General features: G+C 35.9%; 2 protein-coding genes across 2 annotated transcripts in view; one reads left to right on the top strand and one right to left on the bottom strand.

The window, feature by feature from the left end:
- LOC118280585 (dual serine/threonine and tyrosine protein kinase) overlaps positions 1-7,040 on the bottom strand; it is a 28,061-nt gene extending 21,021 nt beyond the window's left edge. The window contains exon 1 of the mRNA XM_050699512.1: positions 6,784-7,040. The gene's annotated coding sequence lies outside the window, so the exon portion shown is untranslated. The remainder of the gene's footprint in view (positions 1-6,783) is intronic.
- A 563-nt stretch (positions 7,041-7,603) lies between these two features.
- LOC118280650 (protein boule) overlaps positions 7,604-27,521 on the top strand; it is a 51,155-nt gene continuing 31,237 nt past the window's right edge. The window contains exon 1 of the mRNA XM_035600930.2: positions 7,604-8,382. Coding sequence (XP_035456823.1) covers positions 8,011-8,382 — 372 coding nt within the window. The 5' untranslated portion in view covers positions 7,604-8,010. The remainder of the gene's footprint in view (positions 8,383-27,521) is intronic.

Below are 27,521 nucleotides of genomic sequence, written 5' to 3' on the forward strand. Positions count from 1 at the left end.
TGGCAATGGTCTACTATATCACCTAAGAAAAGCAGCAACCTCGAAAATTTCAGCAACTTAATTGGGACTCCCAAGCCTAAGGTAGACTAGCTATCTGTCCAACACCTTTCTTAAGAAGAATTTGTACAGAAGTTAATGTATTTGTTGATAACAATATACATATTTTAAACGACAGAAACCTGTATAATGCACCAAATGTCCCCATTAATACACTTTAATTTTGAGTAGTAGTTAACTACCATTTTTATGGCTATTGAAATTATATACCTACATGTTGTAAGCAGGTGAAGTCTTATTTGTTGTAAAGTTACATAAAAATAACCAGAGGTATTATGGTGTTATTTAACTATAGACTTTTCTAATTACCTAACTAAAGCAACTAGTGAAAGTGGTAGATCAGACGTTTTTGACGATTTCAAAATAATCGTTCGGTAACATCATCATCATCATCAGCCACGAGACGTCCACTGTTGAACAAAGGCCTCCCCCTTAGACCTCCATGTAGAACGACAAGCCGCCTGCATCCATTGCGTTCGGTAGCAGGAGACAAAAATATCATCCTTTTTCGAAATCGGTTAAAAAAGCATAAAATGATATCAAAACCAGGTCCTTTGGTCCCTTAGTCACAAGTCCTTTAAGACCTTAATAAACTTCTTTAGACATTTATTACGTGGAAACAAAGCAAGGTCAGGCGAGCTGGTGATAACCCTCAGGACAATTACCTTGGGAGGGCTCAGACGTCACTCCTCTCGGGTACAATGTAAACAAATTGTGTAGTAACCTCATTTGTAATCTTTCAAGTAGGTAGCTTACTGGCTGATAGATTATAAAAGGGTTTTATTTAGATTGACCTGTTTGTTTGATTGGGTCAAATTTCGTAATAGGAATTTCTTTCCCTACCTGATGAAAGATCAATCTGATTTTTTGGTACACACTAAGATTCTTGATGATAATACACATTTAAACCCTCTGACACTTATTTTTTTTATCCTACTACCCCAAAAAGGAGGATGTAAATTATTAGATATGTTATCGGCTTACTCACGTAACTGTTTGACGAGGAACTCGACTAGTTTCAAGTCATGCTAGAGGCTCATATTCATGAGCAGCATTCCGCGACACACGACGCAGCGATTGTCGCGCTGCTACTACAAGTTTACTACAGTAATAATTAATTTAGTATGTCTCACGAAAGTTATAATAAAAAGGAGGATGTTCTCAATTTGACTGTAGTGCCGCATTTCTTTAGGTACTTGTTTTAAGATGTGATGTGAGAAAAAAAATGTGGTAACTATCACTACTTATACTAGAAGACTAAATACCCATTATGGTATTATGATCAGGGTACGAAAATCACGGCTTTTATTTTAGGAAGAGGAGTGTAGGCTCTCAAGTAGAGGTGCATGCATTTGTCAGTTTCTAAAGATTCTTTACTGAGCAGGAAACATTTGACGAATAGTTATTCTAAATATTAAAATACTATAGTATCTAGACATTAATGCATATTGGGTATATTAAACTAAAACGGTACTAAAAATAAATGTCTCCGCATAACGTCACCGAATGCCTACTTAATATACCTATTGCGAAATACGTCAATGGATAGAAATGCGGTAGGTTTTTATCTAAATCGGTAAAGTAATTTAAATGAATTTAACTAATTTTTACATAAAATTCCAATATTACTCATATTTCTAATTGAAATATACTAAAATATAATGTATTCAAATACTTACGCGTTTGAATAAATTAGTTAGGACGATCCATTAGACTGTGACGATGAGCCCGACATTGCAAATTCCGAGCAATGGACCTGGTTGGGTTTTATACCAGACTCGGGCTCGGAAAAGGAAGGATACTTATTTAGGCATTTGGCATTTTCAAAATTAGAAATCTTCACCTCATAATTAACTACATACACCTAAGTTCTGCGGATAGTAAAAACTTTTTTTATGGAATAAGAGGCAAATGAGTTGACGTGTGACCTGATGGTAAGTGATCAGCGCCGCCAATGGACGCCGTCAACACCAGAGGAATCACAGATGCGTTGTCGGCCTTTTACGCTATTTTGTTGCTATTTTCTTGTTAGTTATTTATATTGGTAAGTATTAAGACATAGCTTAAGCTTAAACACAAAGGCCGGCAACGCACCTGTGACTCCTCTGGTGTTGCGGGTGTCCATGGGCGGCGCTGATCGCTTACCATCAGGTGACTCGTTTGCTCGTTTGCCTCCTATTCCATAAAAAAAAAAAAAAAAAACATTACAAATATAGAAACCTACTTAAATACTATAATTATGAATAATAATAACTAGAGAGAAACTAAACAGCGCCTGCGAGGACCACTTATGAAAACTTAAGCTAACTAGTTATGCGAAATACATCTATATATTAATACGTGATGCAAAAACTTTGGACCGCTTTTTACGAAAATTGCGCGGACGTAGGAGCATAAAATTTGGTACACTTATAGTTTATGTGTAGGAGAAGTGCACCCCGCTAATATTTTTCAAAAATTATGCTTATAAAGTACATCAAATCAATAAATAAAACATTACACACACATGCATAGTATCTGATCGTATTTGACAAAACGTCAAAATCGATAGACATTGCGATGATATTCTCACGTCTCATATGAATAGAGTTTTATAAAAGAGTTTGTTTGAGTTTGAGTTAAATAAAAATTATCCTTGAACGTATGTTAAGTGGTATTGTAAATTAAATCGTATATGGTTGAATTTCGACCACTAGGCGACCACTAGTATAAACAAACTTGCTAAGAGCTTCGTTAAGTACAATGTTCTCATTAAAGAACAGATTCGTTGAAATACCGTGAGTTCGCGATATTTTGTATCAAAATAGCAAAGAAAAGATAGCTACAGGTAAAGTGGGGATTGAAATAAGAGTGATACAACAATTATAAGACTAAAAATATTATAATTAAGAGGGGTAGTTTTTAGGCCATAGTAACTGATCTAAGTGCTTCAGAAGCACGTCTTTGTGAGATCGACAAATTGTTTCGGGTCTGAGTGTCATGTGCATATGAAATTGTATTTTTGTAAAGGCACCCACGACGCAAGAGGAAATACTAGTGTGGGGCAACGACATTTTTAAATCCGCCGCGGTTTTTTTTATTGTATTAAAATCAGTCATGGGATAAAGCCACAAGCGCGAAGCGATCCAAATCAGCCGCTGTTGCTCCGCAGCCTAGTTATAACTATTCGTTTCAGCTAAGCAGGTTCAATGCTGGTGCATAGAGGTAGTTACAGGCGAACTGATAATCTCCTCCTCTTTTGAAATCGATTAAAATAGTAACAAACTATTGTTTAACGTAGGTACTAACTATAATAACTAGCTAAAAGGCATTATGTGTCAGTAGAGGTAAAACACATTCGTTGATGTGTACCAGTCTTGTCTGTCTTTTGTTACACGGGACAAGGTCGGCCGCTGAAACGCCTTGAATTCACGACGCAGACGCAGCTCGCAGTAACTACCGGCCGGGGAAAAACATACCAAGTTCAACTTAGGTAGTTACTACAGTTTAAGGTAAACGATTATAAACTATATTCATGGTGTTTTAAAGTCGAAATTCTTTAAGCTAAGGTCCATGCGCTGGCGTTTTGGACATACGTACATACATTGTGTTAGTAAGTATATCTAAAAGAAACTTAATTTAGAATGTGATAGGTCACACATTTGCTTAGTATGAAATGTATTTTGTGATAAAGCCTTGTGGCTTGAAGTGGAAGTGGGCTGGTCACGTCTGCCGCATGTCTGACGAGCGGTGGGCAAAACTCACTAGTTACTGAGTTTAGCCCGCTTAATGCTCAAAGATTTAAACAGAGAGGAGTGGAAAGAGGGTATGGAGACCTTTGCCCTGCAGTGGGGCGGTCATGGCTGAAATCTAAATCTAATAATGACAATAGGCAAACCTTTATTACATAGGTCATAGGATACGACCTAATAATACAGGAAATTATACGCACAATAGTTAGGTTCTTCACAGCATACTAGAAAAACCCAGGCATAGCATTTATATCACAATTAAAATTAATTAAATTTATTGTTTTACAACTAATTTTATAGCACTAATGATACGACCATCGTACCAGTCAAATATGAGTCATAAAACCATCAGCAAAAAGTTGAAAATAACCAAATGACTCAGGTATTCATAATGGTCTGAATAGATTTCGTTCATGTAGGTATAGTAAGATTCAATTACTTTCAGTCTCTAGTAGATAGGTAATTGTGACAAATGTCTGCTGCCAAACGTTAGGCCTTGAGTTCTACTCTCAGGTTTAGTAAATTGATATTAGGCATGAATCATTACTTGCGATCGCCACCTGTACTGAGTTATAAAAATATTTAGGTATTTGAAGCAAGTGCATTGGATTTAATATGATGTAAGCAGCTTTTATTTTGGTAATATTGTTTGCCTAGCTTGAGTATACTGTAATGTAAATGTAGAGATACCTATTACTTACATTAACTTTTTAATTTTATCACACTGTTTTGAAACATTAACACTTTGATCATAACATTGATTTCAGTACATATGTACTTACATGTAATGGAGTACCCATAATTATTGGTACTATAGAAACTACCTAGTTATTATTGCCAAGTCATTACCACATTTATTTTCTTAACCATAAAGTTGATTTCAGTATGTACCTAATTAAACATAGGTGCCCATATGTATACTATAAAAATTATTGGTACAATTTCATTGAGTACAATGACTGATATAAACTATTATAGTAGTTATTGGGGAAAACCTGCACTAACAATAGTAAAGATTGCACAACTTCAAGTATGAGTCAGAATAAAATAATATAAACTGCAAACATCAAACCATTTGTTTATTATGTTTGTTGTTTAGTTTAATTAATTTCTGTTGTTTCTAAAGGTGTCTGTAACTGCATCAACTAAGAGAGAGGGACTGAAACTAGGTATTTGATACTCGGATCAGGCAAAGTATTGGGTAAATAGTTATTTTTTTTTTAAATTAACATTGCCTCATAGTTACTAGGACTTTTACTCTGGATTGTGGGTTCATTTACAAACATACAAGTTTATATGATACACACACCCGAAACAATAATATGTGGATCACATAGATTTGTTCCGTGTGCTAATCAAACATGTTGCATGGGAGCCAATTGCCCAGCCACTGCGCAAACCATGCAGTCAAAAAAGTTAATAATATTACATTACCTGTAGCCTGTAGGACAATTTATTATTGTCTAATATTTAATTATGTTTTAATAAGCATTGCAATAATTTTAGATGAGTGTATACCTAACTAGTTATAGAAAATTTGCAATATAATATAATTAGGTAATAAAAACTGTGGTAAACTAAAATCTGGAGTAAAGAACAGAGAAACAAGACAGACAACACCTATTTCACCACCTTCATATTATATTTATATGCCTGATAAACTTATGTGACAGACAGTTCATAAAAATATTCAAAGTTATCCTATTCATAGCAGCTATCCAGACATTGTGCAACAAGTCCTTAGTATTAAAAACAGAAGTAGTAACAAATTAGTAAAATATAATTGCAATTCACTATTTACACAGGAAGATCCAAGGTCCTACAATTAAGTAGGTAGTAAATAAATACAGTATGTTTCATATTGACACAGCTGTTTTGTAGCAATGTTGACATTAAGTAAGGTTACTGTAATTTGAAATTACTGATAACAAAAATAGCAACCAATTACATTAACTAGTATAATAAGCGAACCTGCGACTTTGCAAACAGGCAACCAGTTACCTAGCTACTGTACCAACCATACAATTTAACATATATATCATCTTTACAAGTGCTTCTTAAGTTTTAAGTACAGCCTTAAGATTTGATTGCTCATTTATAAGCCTTTATGGGCTGGTTAACAAGCAGACGGATCACCTGAAGTTAATCAATCACTCCGCCCATGGACACCCAAAACACCAGAGATGTTACAACAGTAATAGTGAAAGTGAATCATTTGAGCCTAAGATAAAGTTTAATTTTAACTGCCATTACAATATAAGAGACAATAGAAAATACATTACATCTTACTATGGTCTACGCTCTAGTAAAATATGAGTTAATAGATTATTTAAAGAGAATCAAATCAAATCATAACATTTTTTTTCAATAACACATAATCATTATTATTATAAAACATGCAAAAAGGTTAACAACACTTTTAAACTTTTTGTTTACAATATAAAGGCACCTTGAGGTCAATGCTCAAATGTACTAAACAATAGTTGATACAGACTAGCTTCATATTCTCTATGATTGACCATAAACAAACATTTATTTCTTAAGATTTTAATGTTTGTGTACAAGCCATTCACTATGTGTACCAATCTATGACAAAATCCAAACATATATGATTCTTATAACAATAAAATTGACAACACAATACTACCACTTTTACTTTTATGTAGGAATTTTAACAAATGTTACATGCAAACATCAATCTTAAGGCAAGTGCATGTGAACTTACTATGCTGTAACAAGTGCGAGTGCCCCCAGAACCAGTTTCCCCGTGTTATTTATACACAATACCGTCAACAAGTATAATAACAACCGGCTTGGAAAGGACACCTTTATATTTTTATCAAAAATTGGAGGTAAACAGGTAAAATGTATTCGAATTCGCGCCAATGAGAATTTTTACCAATTTTAATGCCTAACCAAGTGTAAGATTGTTGTTCGCACTCGTAAATATAATTGAGGATGTAACGGTGAGCTGTTACAACATAAATACACTTACCACGACTGTAGATGTGTTCAGAAAACTTTATAATCCAATTACAAACAAGTCTTGGCACATAACTTGATTATCTCGTGTTCAGAACGCCACAAACTGTAACCGTTATCACTACAGCGAGATGTTTCACCACAGTTTTACTGCTATAGCACTCATTATGTTTTGAAACGAAATTGGCACAAGGAAAGGAAATCCAAACACAAAAAAAAATAGCAAACAGCCTCCTCCACTCGACACGGTGACATTGACATTTCTGTGTTGCCATAGTACGCTTTTAAAACTCCCAGAAATGAAATATGACAAACTAAAAATAATAGGGAGTTTTATACTACTACTTCACTTTATCATCAAAAATTGCTTAACAACTAACTAAGCAATTTTTGTTGGCAAAATTGCTTAGTAATAACTAAGCAATTACTATAAGTATAAGTACTATGTATACTTATGTACAACTAATGATACTTATGTACTATAAGTATAAGTATTTCATTAGTTTTTACCCGAATGTGAGGTAATTTTATACAGTTACAACATTCACAAACGTCACATTACGTTTTGTTATTGCAAATATTATTGCATTATTGAAAAACAGAATTACCGAAAGAATTACAAGTAATAAATAGCTTTAGACTATAAATTATTATATTTAATTTTGTTCTTACCATATTGTGGTATAAGAATAATTTAGTTGGAAATTATAAAATCAACTTGGTGATAAAAATGACAGTGCGAAAAAACTTATCATTACAACTTAAATTATCAATAGATAAACAGCAGAGCAGCTGATTATCTCGATAGTGAGTGCGCCACCTATACTTAACAAATAGAAACTAAACTTAACTTAGATAAGAACCATTAAGAATATTCATCCGCTAGGTGTCAACCGCTGACCTAGTTCCCTCGCCTAGTAAAAATAGCGGTCGACAATAGCTCAAACACTATTTATAGTGCGTATCTAAAAAAATCTTAAATCACACACTGTTATCTCGCTTGTTTTTTTTTTAAACATCACTCGAATACCGTCCGTGTGTCAGTCACGTCGTGGCCCGTAACGCGCAACTCCCAAAACCTACCTATACAACATAAGTGCCACCGTAATCGATAAAACCTCGCGTTACAGACAATCAGTTGTTTTTTCGTGAATACCAGTGCCCTTTTAGTTGCCGCTAGAGATTTTAGTTTAGTAAACAAGGGAACATGTTATATTAGTGTTTTAAAGTGTTAGATACAATGGAAAGTGTTAAGAGGTACATAAGGAGTGAGTCTGCGAGTTGCGCTCATATGGTTGAAGAAAGCACTGCGAATAACAGGAAGACGGCAGACCCGCACGAGAAGCTGAAGGCGCTGCTGAACTCCCCCGAGGATGACACGGACGACACCCTGCCTCCGTCAGACGCCCCCAAGTTCGGGACAGTCATACACAATAGAATCTTCGTGGGAGGCTTCTCTCTGACCACGACTGACGAGGACCTGTGGAAGTTCTTCTCAGGTTTCGCGACGGTCACAGCCGCCAGGGTGATCTACGACCGAGCTGGTGTCTCCAAGTGTTATGGTTTCGTCACATTCGCCAGCCCCAGAGTCGCGAGGCTGATCGTCAAACAGGTTAGTCCTTTATTTCGTGTGTGTAGTATATTGGAAAAGTTTTCAGCAACAATGTGGCGTGTAGCAGAATGTTTAATTAAAAAACTGGCAGTTTTAATTCATGGTGTTGGTTGGGTGTTTCGGTTTGAGGTGGAAACTGGGTCGAAAATTGTATGATCCCATTGTTTCCAGTCAGTGGGTTGGGGACAATGAAGTCCCGAATTTGTGGGGCAGCTCCACGGCAGCTCGATATTTTATATCTGTGCGATCTTTAACAACTCGCTGTATTTCAGGCCCGGTTCAGGTATTTACATACTACAAAGTATGGCCACATTAACCTACGTACATAGGTGCCTATATACATATTCGGCTGGGCGATGTTCTTTGTTTAGCATTTTTCACTCACGTTACGATTTTTTGAAAGCGTTTTATTTTACGAGCAAATAAAGCACATTGTTGTGTAGACCTTTTATGTTGCGGAGAAAATACTACGCTCTGATTTTTTAAATTCAAAGATCGATATTGTTAGTCACGCTGAAATAGTACTGTAAGCGCGATTTTAGTTCGGTTCCCGGGTGGAGTTAACTGGCCATTTAGTTCCGAATTTCTTTCTTTAATACTGAAAGCTTTCTTTAATTCTTTCTTTAATAGTAAATCGACAAAAAGTGGGTGTGTATCGACGTCTCTATCATTTCGGATAAGATATGCCGATAAACTATTATGTTATAATTACACAATGATTATCTTCGAATGATCACAAAACAAAAATCTCATATTAAAAATAATAGTAATCAACTGCATTTTTTAAACTTTCGGCATTGAACTTCACACAGAGTAAGATAATATAATATGTGATAAGAGACATAGTATCTTTATATACTGATACATATACATAGTGTTATATATGTAGCTAGCACTGAGTGACATATGACTTGGTTAGAATTGGATCACAATGGCCGGGGAAGCAAATCATTGGATGCGGTCAACTTATTGTTTATTGTGCACTGGGAAGGGACCTAGGTACTTGTGTCTAGTCTAGTGCATTCAACTGATCATGATTTCCTGGTACGCCGAGTGGATTCTAACGTGATAATGGGTCAAAATATCGTGGGTTTCATTTCGGATTTAGGCACGGTATTTTTTCGGGGATTTCGAATTTCGTAATTGTGAATGAAAATAAGAATGGGATTTGAATCTGTGTTTAGTTTTATACTAACACTAGTTGACCCAGCAAACGTCGCCATTATTATTTTTTTCACGTTTTAAACTGGACTTTACAAATAATTCAAGACCAACATTTGCCAAATCATCCAGCCGTTTTCGAGTGTTAGCGAGACTAACGAACAACAATTGATTTTTATATACCTACTAGCTAACCAGGCAATCTTCGTACCGCCTTAAACATTATTTTCTCACTTTTAAACCATCCCTGGACTGCTACAAATAATTCAAGACTATATTTTATTATATCGGTCCGGTCGTTCTCAAGTTTTGCGAGACTAACGAACAGCTATTGATTTTTATATCTATAGAAGATTATAAGGTATGTGGGTATGTGGGACTTATAACATACTGTCGAATATTTTTTTAAACATTTTATACGCATCTCTTTCTAATCTTTCAGATGATAAAATGCTACATTTTAAGTGACATTTAGTGAGTAAACCTTTTAGAAACATTTCCCTCCGTACTCCCGTGGTTCGCGTGACTATAATGGCCATCCCTGACCTGCATGTTTATGGGACCATGCAGCTGTAGTTTGGCGGAAATTTTTAGGGTGTCGGCTTTTATTATGGCGTATTTCCTTAACCATAAACAGATAAACTGGTTATCAAACGTACCTAATCTAAAAATATGATGTAAAAAATAATCCTGATTTACATTATACTACGTTAAATAACGTTTTATAATTTTTGTGTAGGTAAAATTACATCTTATAACTGCATTTGCTAAACATAAAGTTTACGGGATTACCTACTATTTTTTTCTAAAGAAGGACCCACAGTCTTAGGAGTGTCATTGAGAACCACAATTTATGTTCGAATCAAAATACAATATCCCACTTTTCACACTGATATTATAAATGTTTGTCCGTCAATTACACTGAAACTACTGAACAAATTTTGATGAAATTTGGTATACAGACAGGTTATGAGCTGACTTGGATGATAGGATACTTTTTATTCCACGGAAACGCGGTCGAAGCCGATGGCAGAAGCTAGTATACCTAATGTAAAAGAGTTAAATAATTACATTACCGTCCCATGTTTTGCCATGCACGTCACGTTGTGCTGCCCCTAAATCCCCAATTAATGGTAACTACCAAATAAGCATTACCTGGCTAATCGTGCAAACACGTAGTGGTTCGCCCTCACCCCTTATTGTGAGAGGTAGCTAATTCCTTTTGTAGATCATTAATAATTAACTAATCACGTATCACGTCTTCTCTTAATCTTTGGATTTTTTTTTCTATACACAAGTGCAGAGCTACTTATATATTTTTAAATATTGTATGGTACCTACTTATTTGTATTGGGTAACGTTTCAACCCAATTTATCTGCATTACTGCCGATCATTTTTCTAAAAAGAATATTATCCACTTTTTATACCCTAATTTCAAAAAAGTAATATCACTTCGTACGTGTATAATGTATCTCTACGTATCTTCATTTACCTACGTGTGTAAAATATTTTTAATGAGTGATAAATCTCATGACATTTTCTCATGAAACAGAAGGTAATAAATATGCCTATGATCAGGGTATCCTAACAATACCTACCTATGTCAAGCAAAAATAGACGTAACATAAGAACCCAATTAGGTAGAATATGAGTTGATAGCAATACGTCTACTACATACTACATAGGACACGGATTGATTAGGGTTAGTCCCTGTTGTTAAAATAGGTCTCGCTTTTGTGTCTACCTATTATTTTAATTAACTATCTATAGTCTACGTATTGTGCGCAAAATCGAAGACTGGTCTGCAAACAATGGATTTTATTTTTAGATTTGCTTAGTGTCATAGGTGTAACTATTTGTGGATATAGGTAACAATACAATAACGATTTTTAATATTCTAAAATAGCATGTTTCATTGTACCTAATTGTGCATCACCGTATGTATGGTATTTTTGATTTTTTTAAAGGAGTAAAATCATCCAATTACTTCTCCCGCCTCGGACGAGGCGAGAGGGAGTGTCAGACTCCTGCTTTTCGAGTCGCAGCCCTGGTAAACCCGTTAGGTAGCCTGCAGCTCTGGACCGTATCTATGGCTACAGCTATGTTTTTGGGTACCGTACGCATTGAATCATGAAAATTTAACAATATTCACTTTTTTCCGATGACCTTTGACCTTTTTATTACTTTTAGACAAGTGAAAAAGCTAGACAATAACTATTAGGTTAAATATAAACAGCCTCTTTCAACCAAACCACTAAACTCAACAAAACAGTAATTCACCCAAAACTCTAACTCAAAAAACCACTTCCAATCTTTCCATTCCACCCAAAAACCCAGATCAATAAGCTAAGAGCTCACTCAATGTTTTTAGGTTATTCACAAACCATGAACAATATTTGCATGCGACGGAGCTGAGCGGTGCCCTATCTAGATTCCGATCAATCATATTTTGGATTTGACAGGAGATAACGTGCCTACGTATTGTAGGAACAACGGTCTGATGACACGGTGATAATCTTACAAGGTATTCAGGTTTTAAATTTAGATTTTTCTTTGAGCACCAGTTCTCAGATTATTTTGATTTTTTTCTTTTTGTAATGTTGAGTTAGTAAGCGCCTGTTTCACCACCTTCATATACAGGGTGTCCCTGAAATCGACGTCCAACGGGCGCTAGATGATCAGCAAGGTTCCAACTGTTATCAGAAAAATATAAAAAAATTCTAAGTCCTACAGTTTTTAAATTACAGTGACTTATGTGTTAACCACGAAAAAGTACACCCTGTGCCAGTCTTTTGACTCTTGTTGCTACAAATCTTTATTTTTTCGTCTGCAGTCTTCCTTACATTATCCTGAATAGTACTCCAGTAATATGGAATCATAAATTCCTAGCCAACTGCTTTAGATTGGAAAACATTGTTAGTTTTAGAGGAACCAAATACTCTGAATAAAATTTTCACCTTACTTTAAGTGACTGTACTGAATAAATTATGTATGGCGCTAATAGTGGCAAATTTCGCCAAAGTTGGCGCATTTAATAAGGATTATAAAATGGTATGGCACTTTGCAAATTATTTCTTAAATTCGACACAAAAAAAGATTTTTCAACGAAACTCCGTTTCGATGAATTTATTTGAAGTTACTAAAAATTCTTCTAGTGTACTCAAATCATACATTATAACCTCGTATGCACTAGACAACACTTTTCACGCGATTTGTTATCATCATGTTGAAAATCAGTGAGGATCTCTTGTCAAACAACATTGTCTGTTTACCCGTGATTTCGCTTGCAGCATTCGTCGGCAATATTATCGCTAGACGAACTGGTGTTGTGCATCTCGAGCCATCGTATCCGGGCTTCGGCATTTTAGCTGAGCACTGGCTTTTTTGCGCCGTATTGATTATTTATTTTTTAAATATTTTTTTTGCTTTACCTGCAATTCCTTGTAACGGTGAAAATAATTATTTCTCGACAAACTAAAGAATATTTGATGCTTCATCCCGCATTTGATCACAAGGCATGAACACGTAACTTAATCGGAGGATTCACCCATTTCTTTTTTTTTTTTTTGATGTGGATATGACGAGTAATTGTACGTAACGGATCATGTACACCATACCACTACCGCGTCGATATGCTGTGTACATGAATCTGCCGCGTCCGTTCCTTTTGATTTTACTACACATTTGATAATGTGTTTGATGCACTATGAACATCATATTGCAATCATTCAATATTATTTAGTGAAACATGATACTCAACATCAGTTCCTCTTGTAAGTCTAGTAATATTGCCGACGAAAGCTGCAAGCGAAATCATGAGTAGACATACAAAGTTGTTTGACAAGAGATCCTCGCTGATTTTAAACATGATGATAACAAATCGCGTGAAAAGTGTTGTCTAGTGCATACGAGGTTATAACGTATGATTTGAGTACACTAGAAGAATTTTTAGTAACTTCAAATAAATTCATCGAAACGGAGTTTCGTTGAAAAATCTTTTTTTGTGTCGAATTTAAGAAATAATTTGCTAAGTGCCATACCATTTTATAATCCTTATTAAATGCGCCAACTTTGGCGAAATTTGCCACTATTAGCGCCATACATAATTTATTCAGTACAGTCACTTAAAGTAAGGTGAAAATTTTAGTCAGAGTATTTGGTTCCTCTAAAACTAACAATGTTTTCCAATCTAAAGCAGTTGGCAAGGAATTTATGATTCCATATTACTGGAGTACTATTCAGGATAATGTAAGGAAGACTGCAGACGAAAAAATAAAGATTTGTAGCAACAAGAGTCAAAAGACTGGCACAGGGTGTACTTTTTCGTGGATAACACATAAGTCACTGTAATTTAAAAACTGTAGGACTTAGAATTTTTTTATATTTTTCTGATAACAGTTGGAAGCTTGCTGATTATCTAGTGCCCGTTGGACGTCGAGTTCAGGGACACCCTGTATGTATGAGTAAGTGCTCGATAAACTTATGTTACAAATTACGTTCTTAATTCAAAGTTATCTGATACATAGCGGCTATCCAGACAATGTGAAATAAGTCCTAAGTCTCGTATTTGATTATCGCTTTGAGTAGATATAATACCAATCAGGTACTAAGTAGTTGTAGGTCTAACCAACGAAACAAGGAAGCCTATAATATGACGGTCCAGCATCTTAACTATGTCAATAAAAACTAAAAACTCAAAATAATGGCAAAACACTCGTCATTATCGCCTTTATAATATTAGTATGGATGCATAGTAAAGATTAGATTTTAGGATAAGGGACAACAAACAGAAGAATAGTTTCGATTCAGTAAAAAACTCTAGATAGATAAAAACAACGTAACTAAATACCTACATAGAGTGAGTCAAATCGTTAACCAATTTCGACGAGTACTTATTTACTCACTTGTAATTTTAGTTAAAAAACAATCGCGATAAATTAATTGTTGATCACTACCGGATAATCAACTTTCAAGGCAAATCTCTCGTATAAAAAATATTCTTAAACAAGATCTGCAGATTTCTATCAATAGATAAATAATTACTCTTACTGACTAAAAACCACCCCGTTCTTACTCTTCCTTTTTGAGCCGGAGCCCCGGTAATCCGCTAGGTAGTCCGTAGTTTCGGGTATCAGCCCTGCTGGGCCCCATCTGTGGTGGTCTGGTGGATATTTGAGCGGACTGACGTACGATGCGTCGTACGTACGGGTCTGGTTACTGGTTCAGGTCGGGCGGCGAGCTTGCCAGGCTCACTGCAAATATATTTATTTTTGTTTATTTAAACTTAATGCACAATCACGGTACAAAGGCACACAATGACACAGGCATTCTTTCTTGTCAACCTAGGACAAGAAAAAATGCCTAGGTGTTGCAGGGACAGGGCCCAGTAGGGCTGATGCCTGCTCCGGAGCTGCGGACTACCTAGCGGGTTTACCGGGGCTCCGGTTTGACAAGCAGGAGTAGGAACGGGGTGGTTTTTAGTCAGTAAGAGTCTGACACTCCCTCTTGCCTCGCCCAGGGCGAGAGAAGTCATTGGATGATTTCCCCCCTCAAAAAAACTGCCCAATTAAACTTAGCCCGACCCAGGAAACAAACCCAAGACTCTTTGTCCGGCAGTCGCACTTGTGATCACTCGACCACCGAGGCAGTCGAGATGTACTAGATCTATGCTATAAATAGCTAGCTAACATACGCACCTACACACATACACACACGGAGACGTGCCATCAATACAAGTAACTAACTTACACAATTAAACTTAGCTGTTAACATTGCTTCGTTAAGTTCCCACTGTTTGACAGCCCGATGTAACTGGATTCTGTCACTTACCTGACATTTATTACAAGTAGGTACGTACAATAATTAATTACCTATACTAATTATTTATTGAGCTGATGGTTTTCCTTATAATAAAATTGTTTAAGTAGTTATTAGAGCCTCATAAAATAAATAATGAATTTGTTAATAGGTTAAGGAAAAATCGACCGTGTAATTGTCTGTTATTATTAAAAACAAATTAAGGTGGGATAGTCATCCAATGACTTCTCACCAGGCTGTAGCCTGGAAACTAAGCCTAGAATTTGATTAGTAGGAAACTAGCTTGACTAGTAAAAAATTCAAATTCAATATCTACTTTTTTCGAAACGTCAAAGATGATATTTTGCATGAAAATGTTTGTTATGACGTCATCAGATTTTTACATCAAATAACAGACTTATTTTAGCAGAAAAAAACTAAACATAAATGAAAATGATAAATTAACGAAGTATCATCAAATATGAATGAAAGTGTGAATATTTTATTGTATTGGAAAGTCGAAATAATGTATTATTGACTTAACAAAACATGCATCACTACAATCACATTTAGCAAGCAACAATAATATTAAAGTAACACACACACACACAAATCTACATACAAAATACTACCCCAAACAGCTCAATACGAAGCATGTAATTTGTACAGACACATTTTCATTTTAATCGCAGTATCCAGCCTCCACTCGCTGTTATCAAAATGAAAATCGTCGGCGCCCGAAATATGCCGAACGCTCCCGATGATTGACGAACCGTATCAACGCTGAAGGCTTTTGTTCAGGGACTGTAGTTTCATTTCAGAAACGAGATATTACGTTCCGTTTTAATTAGTCGATATGGTTCGGTGGTTTTGAGGGAGGCTGGTTATGTTGGGGTTGTAGGTTCGTTTTTTATAAGCAGGTGAAATGTTGTGATATCTTGATTTGGGATTAGGTGAATGATGTTTAAATTTAACTGTTACGTCTGGAGTTCCACAAGGATCCATTTTGGGTCCTCTTCTCTTTATTTTATTTATAAATGACATTAAACAATGTTTCATCAACTCTCGTTTTCTAATGTACGCAGATGACATTAAAATCTATACTCCTTGCAAAACGATAGAGGATTGTTTACACTTTGATGTTCACCATAATGCAATAATAAATAAAGCATTTCAAATGTTCGGTTTCGTCATGAGATCCTCTCGTGACTTTGTGCGTCCCTCTACGTTCTTACTGCTTTACAAAACATTAATCAGATCTCAGTTAGAGTACGCTTCTCCCATCTGGAATCCTTTATACGAAAAGTATATTTCTGGTTTAGAAATGGTGCACAAAAAGTTTCTGCGTTCTATGAACTATAAGTGTTATCACTCAAAAGCTCCATACACACAATTGTTAGAAAAGTATAATATATTGAGCCTACAGCACAGACGAATGCTATTATCGGTTATGATGCTACATGGTTTGTGTAACAATAGATTTGACTGTACTGACTTAACCAATAAATTATGTTATACGGTACCCAGAACTGTCATCCGGCGAGAGGTGCGCGCCTCTCATCTGTTTTATATTGAGTCCTGCAAAACGAATGCTGGAGTGCGTGTGCCTCTTCGCCGTATTGCGGACATATATAACTCGCATTTCACACAACTCGACATATTTAATCTAACTAATAATCAGTTTAAAATGAAAGCTGTTAAACTTTTGTCTGAAATTGTAATTAGAGGCTAATCAGCCGCGAATCTATTACCTTTATATATTTTATTTATTTTCTGTAATGTGTTTTCATACTTTCTTTGTCATTTCTTTTGTTAACTTGTGGACAATGGTATGGGTTGCATGATTGTTACTTAGTTTTAATACTTTATTTGTTATGTTTAATTATGCAACTGTTTTTTGTCCCTTAATAAATAAATAAATAAATAAATACATTGAAAAGTCGAACGACTGTATGTATGTAACATGCTGCTCATAAATATGAGCCTCTAGCATGGCTTGAAACTAGTCGAGTTCCTTGTCAAACAGTAATTACCTACGTGAGTAAGCCGATAACATAAAAATTAATTAAGTATGTCTCACGAAAGTTATGATACAATTAAAGATCTTATTTAAGTAATAATAAAGTTTTTGCATTATTTTACTGGGTCAATTTACCTATCTGTCCATGGGTTCCACTGATTATATTACTCGAGAAAAGTCAGGTAGCATCAGGTACCATAAAAATCCAGGGTCCCATTTGAATATACAAAAAGGCAAAGGTACTAGCTTAGATGTCTTAAGTACTTATTAGTTCAGAAGGCTTAAAAAATAATTGAACCATATTACATTTGTAAGAAAAACAGTTAAAAATAAGAACAAAACCTGACCTGCTCTTTGTTACAAAAGATAAAGCAACTCTTTTCTTCCATGACCTTTGGGAACGTTGGCAATATTCCGAAAAGTCCAAGGTTGTAAGCCGGGCTGAAGTAAAGAGCGACACAAACAAAGTGTCGCATTTCTTACATACTGCCAGTTGTTTGACAATTGAGCACTTTTGTTAAATAAATACATTATTGCTATTTACTATTACTTTTCACAACTTCCTCTTCCGCTTTTGATAAAAAGGTTGTATATGTCATCCAGCTCGGGGTCTCGGGTTCGATTCCATGGGCGATCAATTATTCTTTGAATTTAATTGTAAACAAATTCCGTTATTGGGGACTACTGGAATAGCTACTATGTCAATACATAGGTTTCCTGATAGGGTGTCTTCAAGGCCAGAGTGAACAGGTTGCTTATGGGCAGACGTACTCCATCGTAGGCCGCATCATCACTTACCATCAGGTGAGATAGCGGAAAAACGTCGAACCATCAAACGTAAAAAAAATTGGTGATATTCAATTTTACCTTTTTTTCAGCCATTGTCGTCCCACTGCAGGCCAAAGGCCTACCCTCCTTCCACTCTCCACGTCTCTCTCTTATTAGATTATTTTCTAAAAAATATAGTTATTCCTTTAAAAAAAACAGATATAAATAGGTACGGTACAACAACATTATCACAATCAAGTTTAAGTCTCACAAAGTTCAAACATTATAAACTAAAGGTCCTAACATAAGCTATTTCAAGACACGCGACATACTGCCATAATCTTAGAATTTAATGGAGACCATATTAATAAAGATTAGCTAAATTATTCCTCTACATATAACATAACAGTTACTTGTCCATGGTTTTAATGGTTAGTGCTTGAAAAGGGTGAGATATGAACCTACGACCTTTTGAGTCGGCAACTTGTATGGGGCTTTAGTTAGGTATGATTCGGCGATTTCGTGTATTCAATGGCAATACTACATTAATTCATGGTTTATGTTAATGAGTCTACCTAATAGGTGGTAAGCCCTGATCCGCACTGCTTAGAAAGGCAGGAACTGCGTACTACCTAGCGGGTTTACCGGGGCCCCGGCTCGAAAAGCAGAAGTTGGAAAGCCAGTAAGAGTCTCACACTCCCTGTCACCTCTCCCAAGACGGGAGAAGTCATTGGATGATTTTTCTTCCCTCGAAAAAAAGGGGTGAGCCAATTGCCATAGATCGAACATAACTAAACTCCATGCTACTACGAGAATTTTGACATTTAATTGCTTTACCCAACTAGGGAATCGAAATTGATATCCTGACTAAAATCTTTGATAAAAAAGTACTTTTATTCAATCCTATAAATGTTTTTGAAATAAATCTCCCTTTAACATAGTTTCGTGTCAGGTATCGGTAGTGGGAGTGTCGGTGTTGCCAGCCTTCTGAACACGTTTCCGGTTGCCAGTTAACTAAATATTTTCCTGAGCGAAATGTTATTTTTTGTGTTAAAGGATTCTTTTTTTTTGGCTTTTTGAGAATATTTTGATATTTATTTTACGTTTTACAAAAACATGTAGGTAGTCTTCACATAATTATTTGATTAAATAAATTAAAATCTCTCAACATATTTTTTAGAATAAAAAAGATCCATTAGGATTATTAAGTTTTTGGGGCCCAGTAGGGTTGATGCTCGATCCGGAGCTGCGGACAACGTAAAAGGTTACCGGGGCTCCGGCTCAAAGCAGGAGAAGGAACGGGGTGGTTTTTAGTCAGTAAGAGTCTGACACTCCCTCCCGCCTCACCCAAGGCGGGAGAAGTCATTGGATGATTTTCCCCCTCAAAAAAAAAAAGGATTATTAAGTTTAAGCTTAGTTAAGTCAATTTTGTACTTATTTTAAATATTATTTTTTATTAAAGAGATTTCCCCCTTTGCGTAAGAGCGTCATCACATCATCACACTCTTATTGACTAAAAATAAACCGTTTTTTTAAACCTCAAAATCGAACAATACCTACTTTGATCAACCCGGTATTAGACCAAACGGTAGCCATTAGGAATATTTGTTACTTATTCGATATTAGACACGCAGATAACAATAGCGGGTAATACCGCAGTAATACTGACCAGTTATTAGGCTTCCAACACAATATTACTAATTACACTGCCCAATATGAACACTGATACAGTGGACTGTGGATATTTTCTGGATACTACTGGGTTTGTAACTGTTTATGTAGGTAGGTTATACTATAGCATGATTAATGCAACGTCTCGCCTTTTATCCCCGAAGGTAAAGGCTGAGGTGTACATTACGGCTATACAATGTACACCCACTATTCACCATTTATGTTGTTATAAGTCCCATGTAATAGGGGTGTGAGCGTAAATTAATGTTAGAGGTTATTGAACATAATTATCATCATCAACATCAACGGCAAGGGACAATCCACTGACTAGCCTTTTCTCTTGGGCTCCGGCACAGTAGTAGGAACAAAGTGGTTTTTAGTCAGTAACAGTCTTAACTCCCTCTCGCCTCGCCCAAGGGTGGAGAAGTCATTGGATGATTTACCTCCTCAAAAAGAAAAAAGACTGAGCCTCTTCGGTTGGCTACGGCTCGAAAAGCAGGAATTGGAACGGGGTGGATTTTGTCAGTAAGAGTCTTACACTCCCTTTTGCCTCGCCCAAGGCAAGAGAATACATGAGATGACTTAGCCCTTAAAAAAAAGACTGAGCCTCTTCTACATAAAACACTACAGAAGAGTTTTCGTGCCACCAAAAATAAGTTTTCCAAAATCGGTTTATAAACTCCTGGTAAAAAATATGAACATAGAAAAGTGCTTAGAGCCAAAAAATGTAGCGACATTTTTAACTCCGATGATCTAGTACAAAGTTTAGACGGATTCGTTGAGTTCTTGCTCCTTATTTTAAAGTACTACGTAGATATTTTAATAATAACAAAATTACTCGAATTTCTCCTGAAGACGGAATTTCTATTTTGCTGTTAATTAATTTTTAACCTACTTAGAAAAAAGGAGGTGCTTAGTATGCACATATGAATGTTTGTGCGTGATAATCTCGCGTTTGGCTGAACAGATTGTAATGCGGTTTTCAAACTTAGGAGAAGGATTTACGTATATTATCCGACTTAATAAATTTCGGACTTTAACACGTATTTTACATATCGTAATTGAAACGGCTTTTTTAAAGCAAACAATATTGAGTGAATACGTGCATTACATCCAGTTTTAGTCGTGTTTTAGTCTGTTTATTTGGAAGCAAAAAGCGTTGTTTGTTCTTTATATTAAAGGCTAAAACTATAATGTAAAGTTTTTTACATATTTAAAATGGTATTACGCTATTTACCTAGGCTAGACAGCGGCAGCGTTGAACAGTATTTACATAGGTAATACCTACGAATAAGCGCATGTAATTTAGTTTGAGAAAGTTTGTTTGTTTCAATGTTTATCCGGCAATCACGCTGAGACCACTGAACAGATTTTGATAAAATTTGGTATACAGAATAGGGTATGAACGGACTTCGGCGATAAGATACTTTTTATCCCACTGGAACGCTGGTAGAAGCCGGTTAAGTATAATTGTTTTACATTTTAGTTTTATATTTTTTATTTTAGGTGATATTAAAGCACGGTGCGTATAATGACAATAGGTACTGCTTTAGCATATTAGGAGTATTTTGATTATTTCAATATTAGTTTGTCGTACCTACTAGAAAACGAAATAATCAACGTATAACAGCAATCACACGCAAAACCAAAAGAAAATCTCTTTAAAAAGCATCTTAAAAATATCACATCACAGATATTTTTACCCCAGAAAGGGGGAGAAAATGTCAGTCAGGTGGCAAGTGGCAACCCACGTCATTGTCAACGTTGACGTCATATTAAAAAAAAAAGTACACAACTTTTTACGAAATGAGGTTGAACATGTATTCTGAGGCTGTGCCGGCTGCCCCGAGCAGAAGTTTTTTTTTAAAAGGTCACTCAGTGATTATATGGAGAAAACGTTTCCTATAACATATTATTATGTATAAGTATCTACACTTATCAATAAAATTTGAGTGTGTCTGTTTGTAATATAACCATTTCTTACTATATTCATATGAATATACATACGAAAAAGCGTGGACCAATGTTGACGATACTTTTATTGGTAGGTAGCTGATATACTGAAAAGCGGGAGTAACTTAGCTTACTTTTATGTAAGAACATAATAAATACTAAGAAGTAATTATAAATATTTCAGACAGAATTTATTCTAATAATTATTCTAAACTGGCCGAAGTCGCGGACAACAGCTAGTATTTGTACGTAGTCATAGGAAACTTTTATTTATTTGTTTAGAAGACTATACAAATAAATATCCATTTAATGAAATAAAAATAGAGTTTATACAAAGAATCATAAAAGTATTTGTTATTTGGTATATTATAAGGTTTTAATGTCTTGGTAAATAAAGATTCTTATGGTAATTTTACACGCAAACTTTATTTGCTGTTACTTGATATTTCTAAGTAAATATTTTTGGGAAGCAATTAAACCAGTACTTAATTGTGTACTATAAATACCGACAGTAGTAGACAACATCTATATTTATGAGAAACCAATATCTAAATTCGTAAGGTTATCTACTCTACACGTGACCAGAAGGCTGGCTATTTCTTCGCTCAGAAGATAAGCTTTGCCATTCAACGTGGCAATGCGGCCAGTCTTCTGGGAACGTTCCCCAGTGACAGCGATGCGGACGAATACTTCGACGTCTAAAGGAGATAAATATAATTTTATTTATTTTTATTTATTTTAGTTTTAAGTTATAGTAATTTGTATATATTTATTAGTTACGAATAAACCTAGTCCTCCTTACCGATTTCGGTAACCGCGACCCAGATAAGCTATCTCCTGTATTAAGGCCAGAACAAATTTAGTTTTCAAAATCCGATCTCAACTACAGCAGTAAAGCTAGTTGGAAAAGTTATATGTGTAAGAAAAAGAGGATTAAAAACCATATCACATAAATGGCTCCACTTTAACCCAGCAAGAGCCGTGCCGTACCCCCTATTACATGGGACTTGTAACATAAATGGTGAAAAGTGGGTTATACAAAGTACAGTGGCATTATGCGCCATGATCTGCTCCTCGATACTTTAATATGTATACTATAGCTATACCTTCTTACTCCCAATAACAGTTTCGCCATTATAACGTGACAATTTCCCCATCCACTACAAAAACCGATAAATATCACAATATCACAATATATCGCCACAAAACATAAGATCAAACACCACTCAGTCAAAGGGGGGATCATGAAAAATGCCTGAAAAGCTGTAAGTACCTCTCCAGCGGCCTCTGAGAGGGAAGGCCCTCAGAGTGGAGAGGAATGTCTACAGCACTCCACACAAAAGATGACTTATACATTTTGTATTTATTTATCGGAAAAGTTTTTCAAGGAGTTTTCACCCTTATTCCTAAGACGATATTGATTGATCCGAAAAATATTCCGTGAGGATTTTCTCCCAATTTTGGTTGGTTTTTGAGAGGTTGTATAATATTTTGTAGATATATATTTGTATGTGTGATACGATTGGTTTGTTAGTTTTCATCTAGTGGGTATGGGTTGAACGAGTAATATTATATTTTTCTGATATCCAAAACTCTTGTCGTGGTAATTGTGACAATCCCTCTTATGTAGAGGAAACTACTCAGAAGAGGACTGCATGGGCTCTTGAAGATGGTGACCTATTATTATTCCCATTTCCTTTATGATTTTAGTAGAAAGTGATGACATACTAACAAGAAACATCCAATACCATTATTATTTCATCCAGCAAATAACGGAAATTGATTTGGATGATGATAACACAAACTAATTATTTCACAACGATCAAGACTTTCTTTTTGTTTGCCCTGGGAAGATTATTTTATGTATCGCTCTCCCTTTGGGGGACGAGATGGATATGTGGGAGCCCAGCATAGCCACTAAAAATCCAGGATCTGGGAGGCCGCCTGCCACTAATGACGGATTGTGACAGCATCACCATGATTTAACATACACCACTATTTATCTCTTTTTTTTCTTGAGGGGATCATCAAATGACCTCTCTCACCTTGGGCGAGGCAAGAGGGAGTGTCAAACTCTTACTGACTAAAAAACACCCCGTTCCTACTCCTGCTTTTCAAACCGGAGCCCTGGTAAACCCGCTAGGTAGTCTGCAGGTCCGGATCAGGCATCAGCCCTACTGGGCCCCATCTGTGGTGGTCTGATGGCCCTTTGAGGCGCGCGCAGAACGCGACGCGCCCCACGTACGGGTCTGGTTCTATTCGGGCGGCGAACTACCCTTGCTCGCCGTCACTACTTATCCCATAAGTTGATGTTTTAATACATCATTACTGTACATTACCTACTTATAAAATGCATTTATATTTTTCAAAGTAGAGGTACATTTGCGTTACTTTTACAGAGACAAGACTGAAGTGCTCATGAAACTGAAATTACTCCGCGTTTATACTCTTGAAACAACTCAGATGTTTCTGTTTTCAGCTTTAAAGAAATTTCAGGATATAAAAATGTAAAAAGCGTTTTCTACGTCCGTTACGTAACATCACACTTTTATATATATCCTAGTAGGATAGACAGAGATGGTCATAATTAACTGCAACAGTTTTCTTTGGTACAGTAATAATTGTGATTTTATTATAATTTTCGTGAGACATACTAAATTAATTATTATGTTATCGGCTTACGTATATTAGTGTAGCAGCACGACAATCGCCGCGGAATGCTGCTCATGAATATGAGCCTCTAGCATGGCTTGAAACTAGTCGAGTTCCACATCAAACAGTTACGTGAGTAAGCCGATAACATAATAAATAAAATTATGATAACAGCAAACTCCACACTATGACCGAAAAGAACAAAAAGAAAATTTCAATAACACATTACTTGCTTAGGTATCAAATCCCAGAATTCTTATTGTAGTCACACTTAAAATCACCCCAAACAATCAGCTACCATCAAAAAAAAAAAAAATGTTTCTACAAATGCCCATTGCAGTTTGCATGCCTTCACAAAACTTCCCAACCGCCATTAATCACAATAAAAGGACCATAACAGACCGCGCCCCGCCATATATTAATATTAAAAAGAAAAAAATGCTAAATAATTTTCGTGGCCGAACACTTACGAGCGTAGATGTGGCTCCCGATATCGTACGAAATGAAATCCATTTGTTACCGGTCGCGTGCTACGAGTAAATAATATAGGTGCGTTTGGTGTGGTGCTAGTGACGGCGGGTAGCGGGTAGCGAGGAGCGGAAAGCGGGTGGCAAGACTTATTAAAAGAAATCACAATACTGTTATGTCTCCTCGTCAAATCTCATGTACTTTCATTTTAGTACACCACGAGAACATATTCTTCTTTTTTGTCTCCTTTGGTAAAAAAAGAAATGAGACCTATTTCATTTGGAATATAGTAGCATTTACCTAATTAATTAATGTTTAAGACACTATATGCCGTCGAAAGATGGATATTGAATATAATTGACTTGAATTGACTTGCACGGTTGGCGTGGTGGCCGTGTCACATGTAACGGGTTCGATTCTCTCACAGAGTAAATCTTTGTGTGATCCGCAAATTGTTGTTTCGTATCTGGGTGCTATGTGTGAACTTTGTATGTTTGTAACCGCACTCACGAAAAAGTAAAAAATCTTAGTATAGCAACGTTTGAAATAAACCATACTTACCTAAAATATCCTCAAAGCCAATGGGTATATAAAATATAGCGCCTTGTATATACAAAACCGCTGGAAAGGCAGAAATAAATCACTTTTTTAATTGGTTTTGATATCGTGTCGGTCGATCATTTGTTGAAAGAGGTGTATGATGACAGCGTACCTAAATCATATTTATAAGGTTGGCTTTCCTAATAAAATACTACGCTAGGTACAATTTTTGTTTATGATATTTAAATCTCACTAAGTCGATGTTTCGAAAATCTTCGTACTTCTATGGGATCTAAGACGGTGTCTGCTACATATGGTAAATACGGCTTCCCCATATTACACTGTGCTATTTGCAGTCTAATAATACATGCAGAAGCTAGTAATATATAGGTAATGTGCCCCTCAATCTACCCCTTTAGGGATAAGATAAGGTTCATCTTAAAATCAATCAGATATTGCAACGCTAGCGAATTTAAATACAGGATTATAACATTTCTTATACCATTTTTAAAAATAAAATATCGCTGACACTAGCACCAAACCCCAACAGCCCCAGATAGAAAGGTCGGTAAACCAGCTTAGTTAAATGAAATCTCCGATTTGTTTTATTGACATTGTAAAAAATGTTTCAGCAGGTACCGGGAGGCTACGTTTGTGTCTGCCTCATATTTCAGGAGGCTTTTTGGCTGAGTAAGAAGGGGAAGAGGAATTACATTGAACCTATTTGTCTTTGCAAAATTATTTATTTGTTGAGTCGCGATTTTGACTTTACTGATCGAAGTATATGTATAAGTTATTGCTGATCTCTTTTGTGAGTTTTTTCTTAAATAAGTTTGGAAATGTAGTTTGGTGTAGTTTCAGAATTTCTTTCGTTTTTATCTTCACAAACTTGTAGTAATTTTTCCGTTTAAGTCAGAGTTTTAAACGGATTCAACATACAACTCGGTAGATACAGTACATAAATACATCCATAGCCTTACGCTTGTCTCTCATGGAGGTAGGCAGGGTGGATATGAATGGGACCATCGGAATGGGGGGGGCGCCCTCTAGATGGCTATCGACTAGTTTTGCGATATGTTAAAGAAGAATCAAATTAAAAGTACCCTTTATCGACGTGCACGCATGAAAAGACTGATGACTGTTGATAAAACGAAAGAGATATGTAAGAATGATAGCAATCGTGCAGATTTTTATGATATTTAAGATTATACAATACCTTTATTTATGGACTTCGGCAAGTACAAACAACACAACTGAAGATTAAAAACTATTTAGAATGTTAAGGATCATCTACATATATAACAAACCTATCTATCGAACTCAGTAATTTAATGTTTTACGCGACAAAATTTAAAACATTCTTAACAAAATATCTTCTGAATCCAAGCGGAATATTCGCCATTTTTAAATTTACTTTCCTTATACGATCATTCTTTTCTGATCGACTCCGAATGACTCTCAACATTCCTCTCCCAGTTATGTGTTCAATATAAAAATTAAAAGAAGTAACTTCACGCCTCTTATCTCCGAAGGGGTAGGCAGAGGTGTACATTACGACGTGTAATGCCGTTACGCAATGTACAAGTACATTTCACCATTTGTGTTATAAGTCCCATATAATAGGGGGTGAGCCTATTGCCATATACTGGCCACAATTCCAGACTCCGTGCTACTACTGAATTTTTTTCGAAAAACCATCAAAAGTCCACTAATACTTTGCTCGACCCCACAATCGAACCAGAAACCCCTTGCCTGACAGTCGCCCTTGCAACCACTCAACCAACGACACAGTCAAAAGGTACGAGTCAGATAAAAATTAAAAGATGGAGTATTTCACTTTTAATGCTGCGTTGAGTACCTGCTTTAAAAGAGGGGGGAGGAGATCCATTAAATGCAACAAAAGGTTCATCATCTCGTCATTATGTGGAAGGAGAGGCTCTTTGTAAAGAACTCGCCCGGGAAAGTACCTACTACCGCTTGCAACTATGTTACTAGAGTATGTCGTATGGAGTATCAAAGACCTTTCATGATATTACCTACTGCAATTTACGTTTATGATAAAAAATGGTTTAATGTGTTGTCAAAGAATACGGATTGATGTCCTTTAAA

This window comes from Spodoptera frugiperda, chromosome 16 (assembly GCF_023101765.2).
Source record: "Spodoptera frugiperda isolate SF20-4 chromosome 16, AGI-APGP_CSIRO_Sfru_2.0, whole genome shotgun sequence".
In the NCBI taxonomy this organism is placed as follows: Eukaryota; Metazoa; Arthropoda; class Insecta; order Lepidoptera; family Noctuidae; genus Spodoptera; species Spodoptera frugiperda.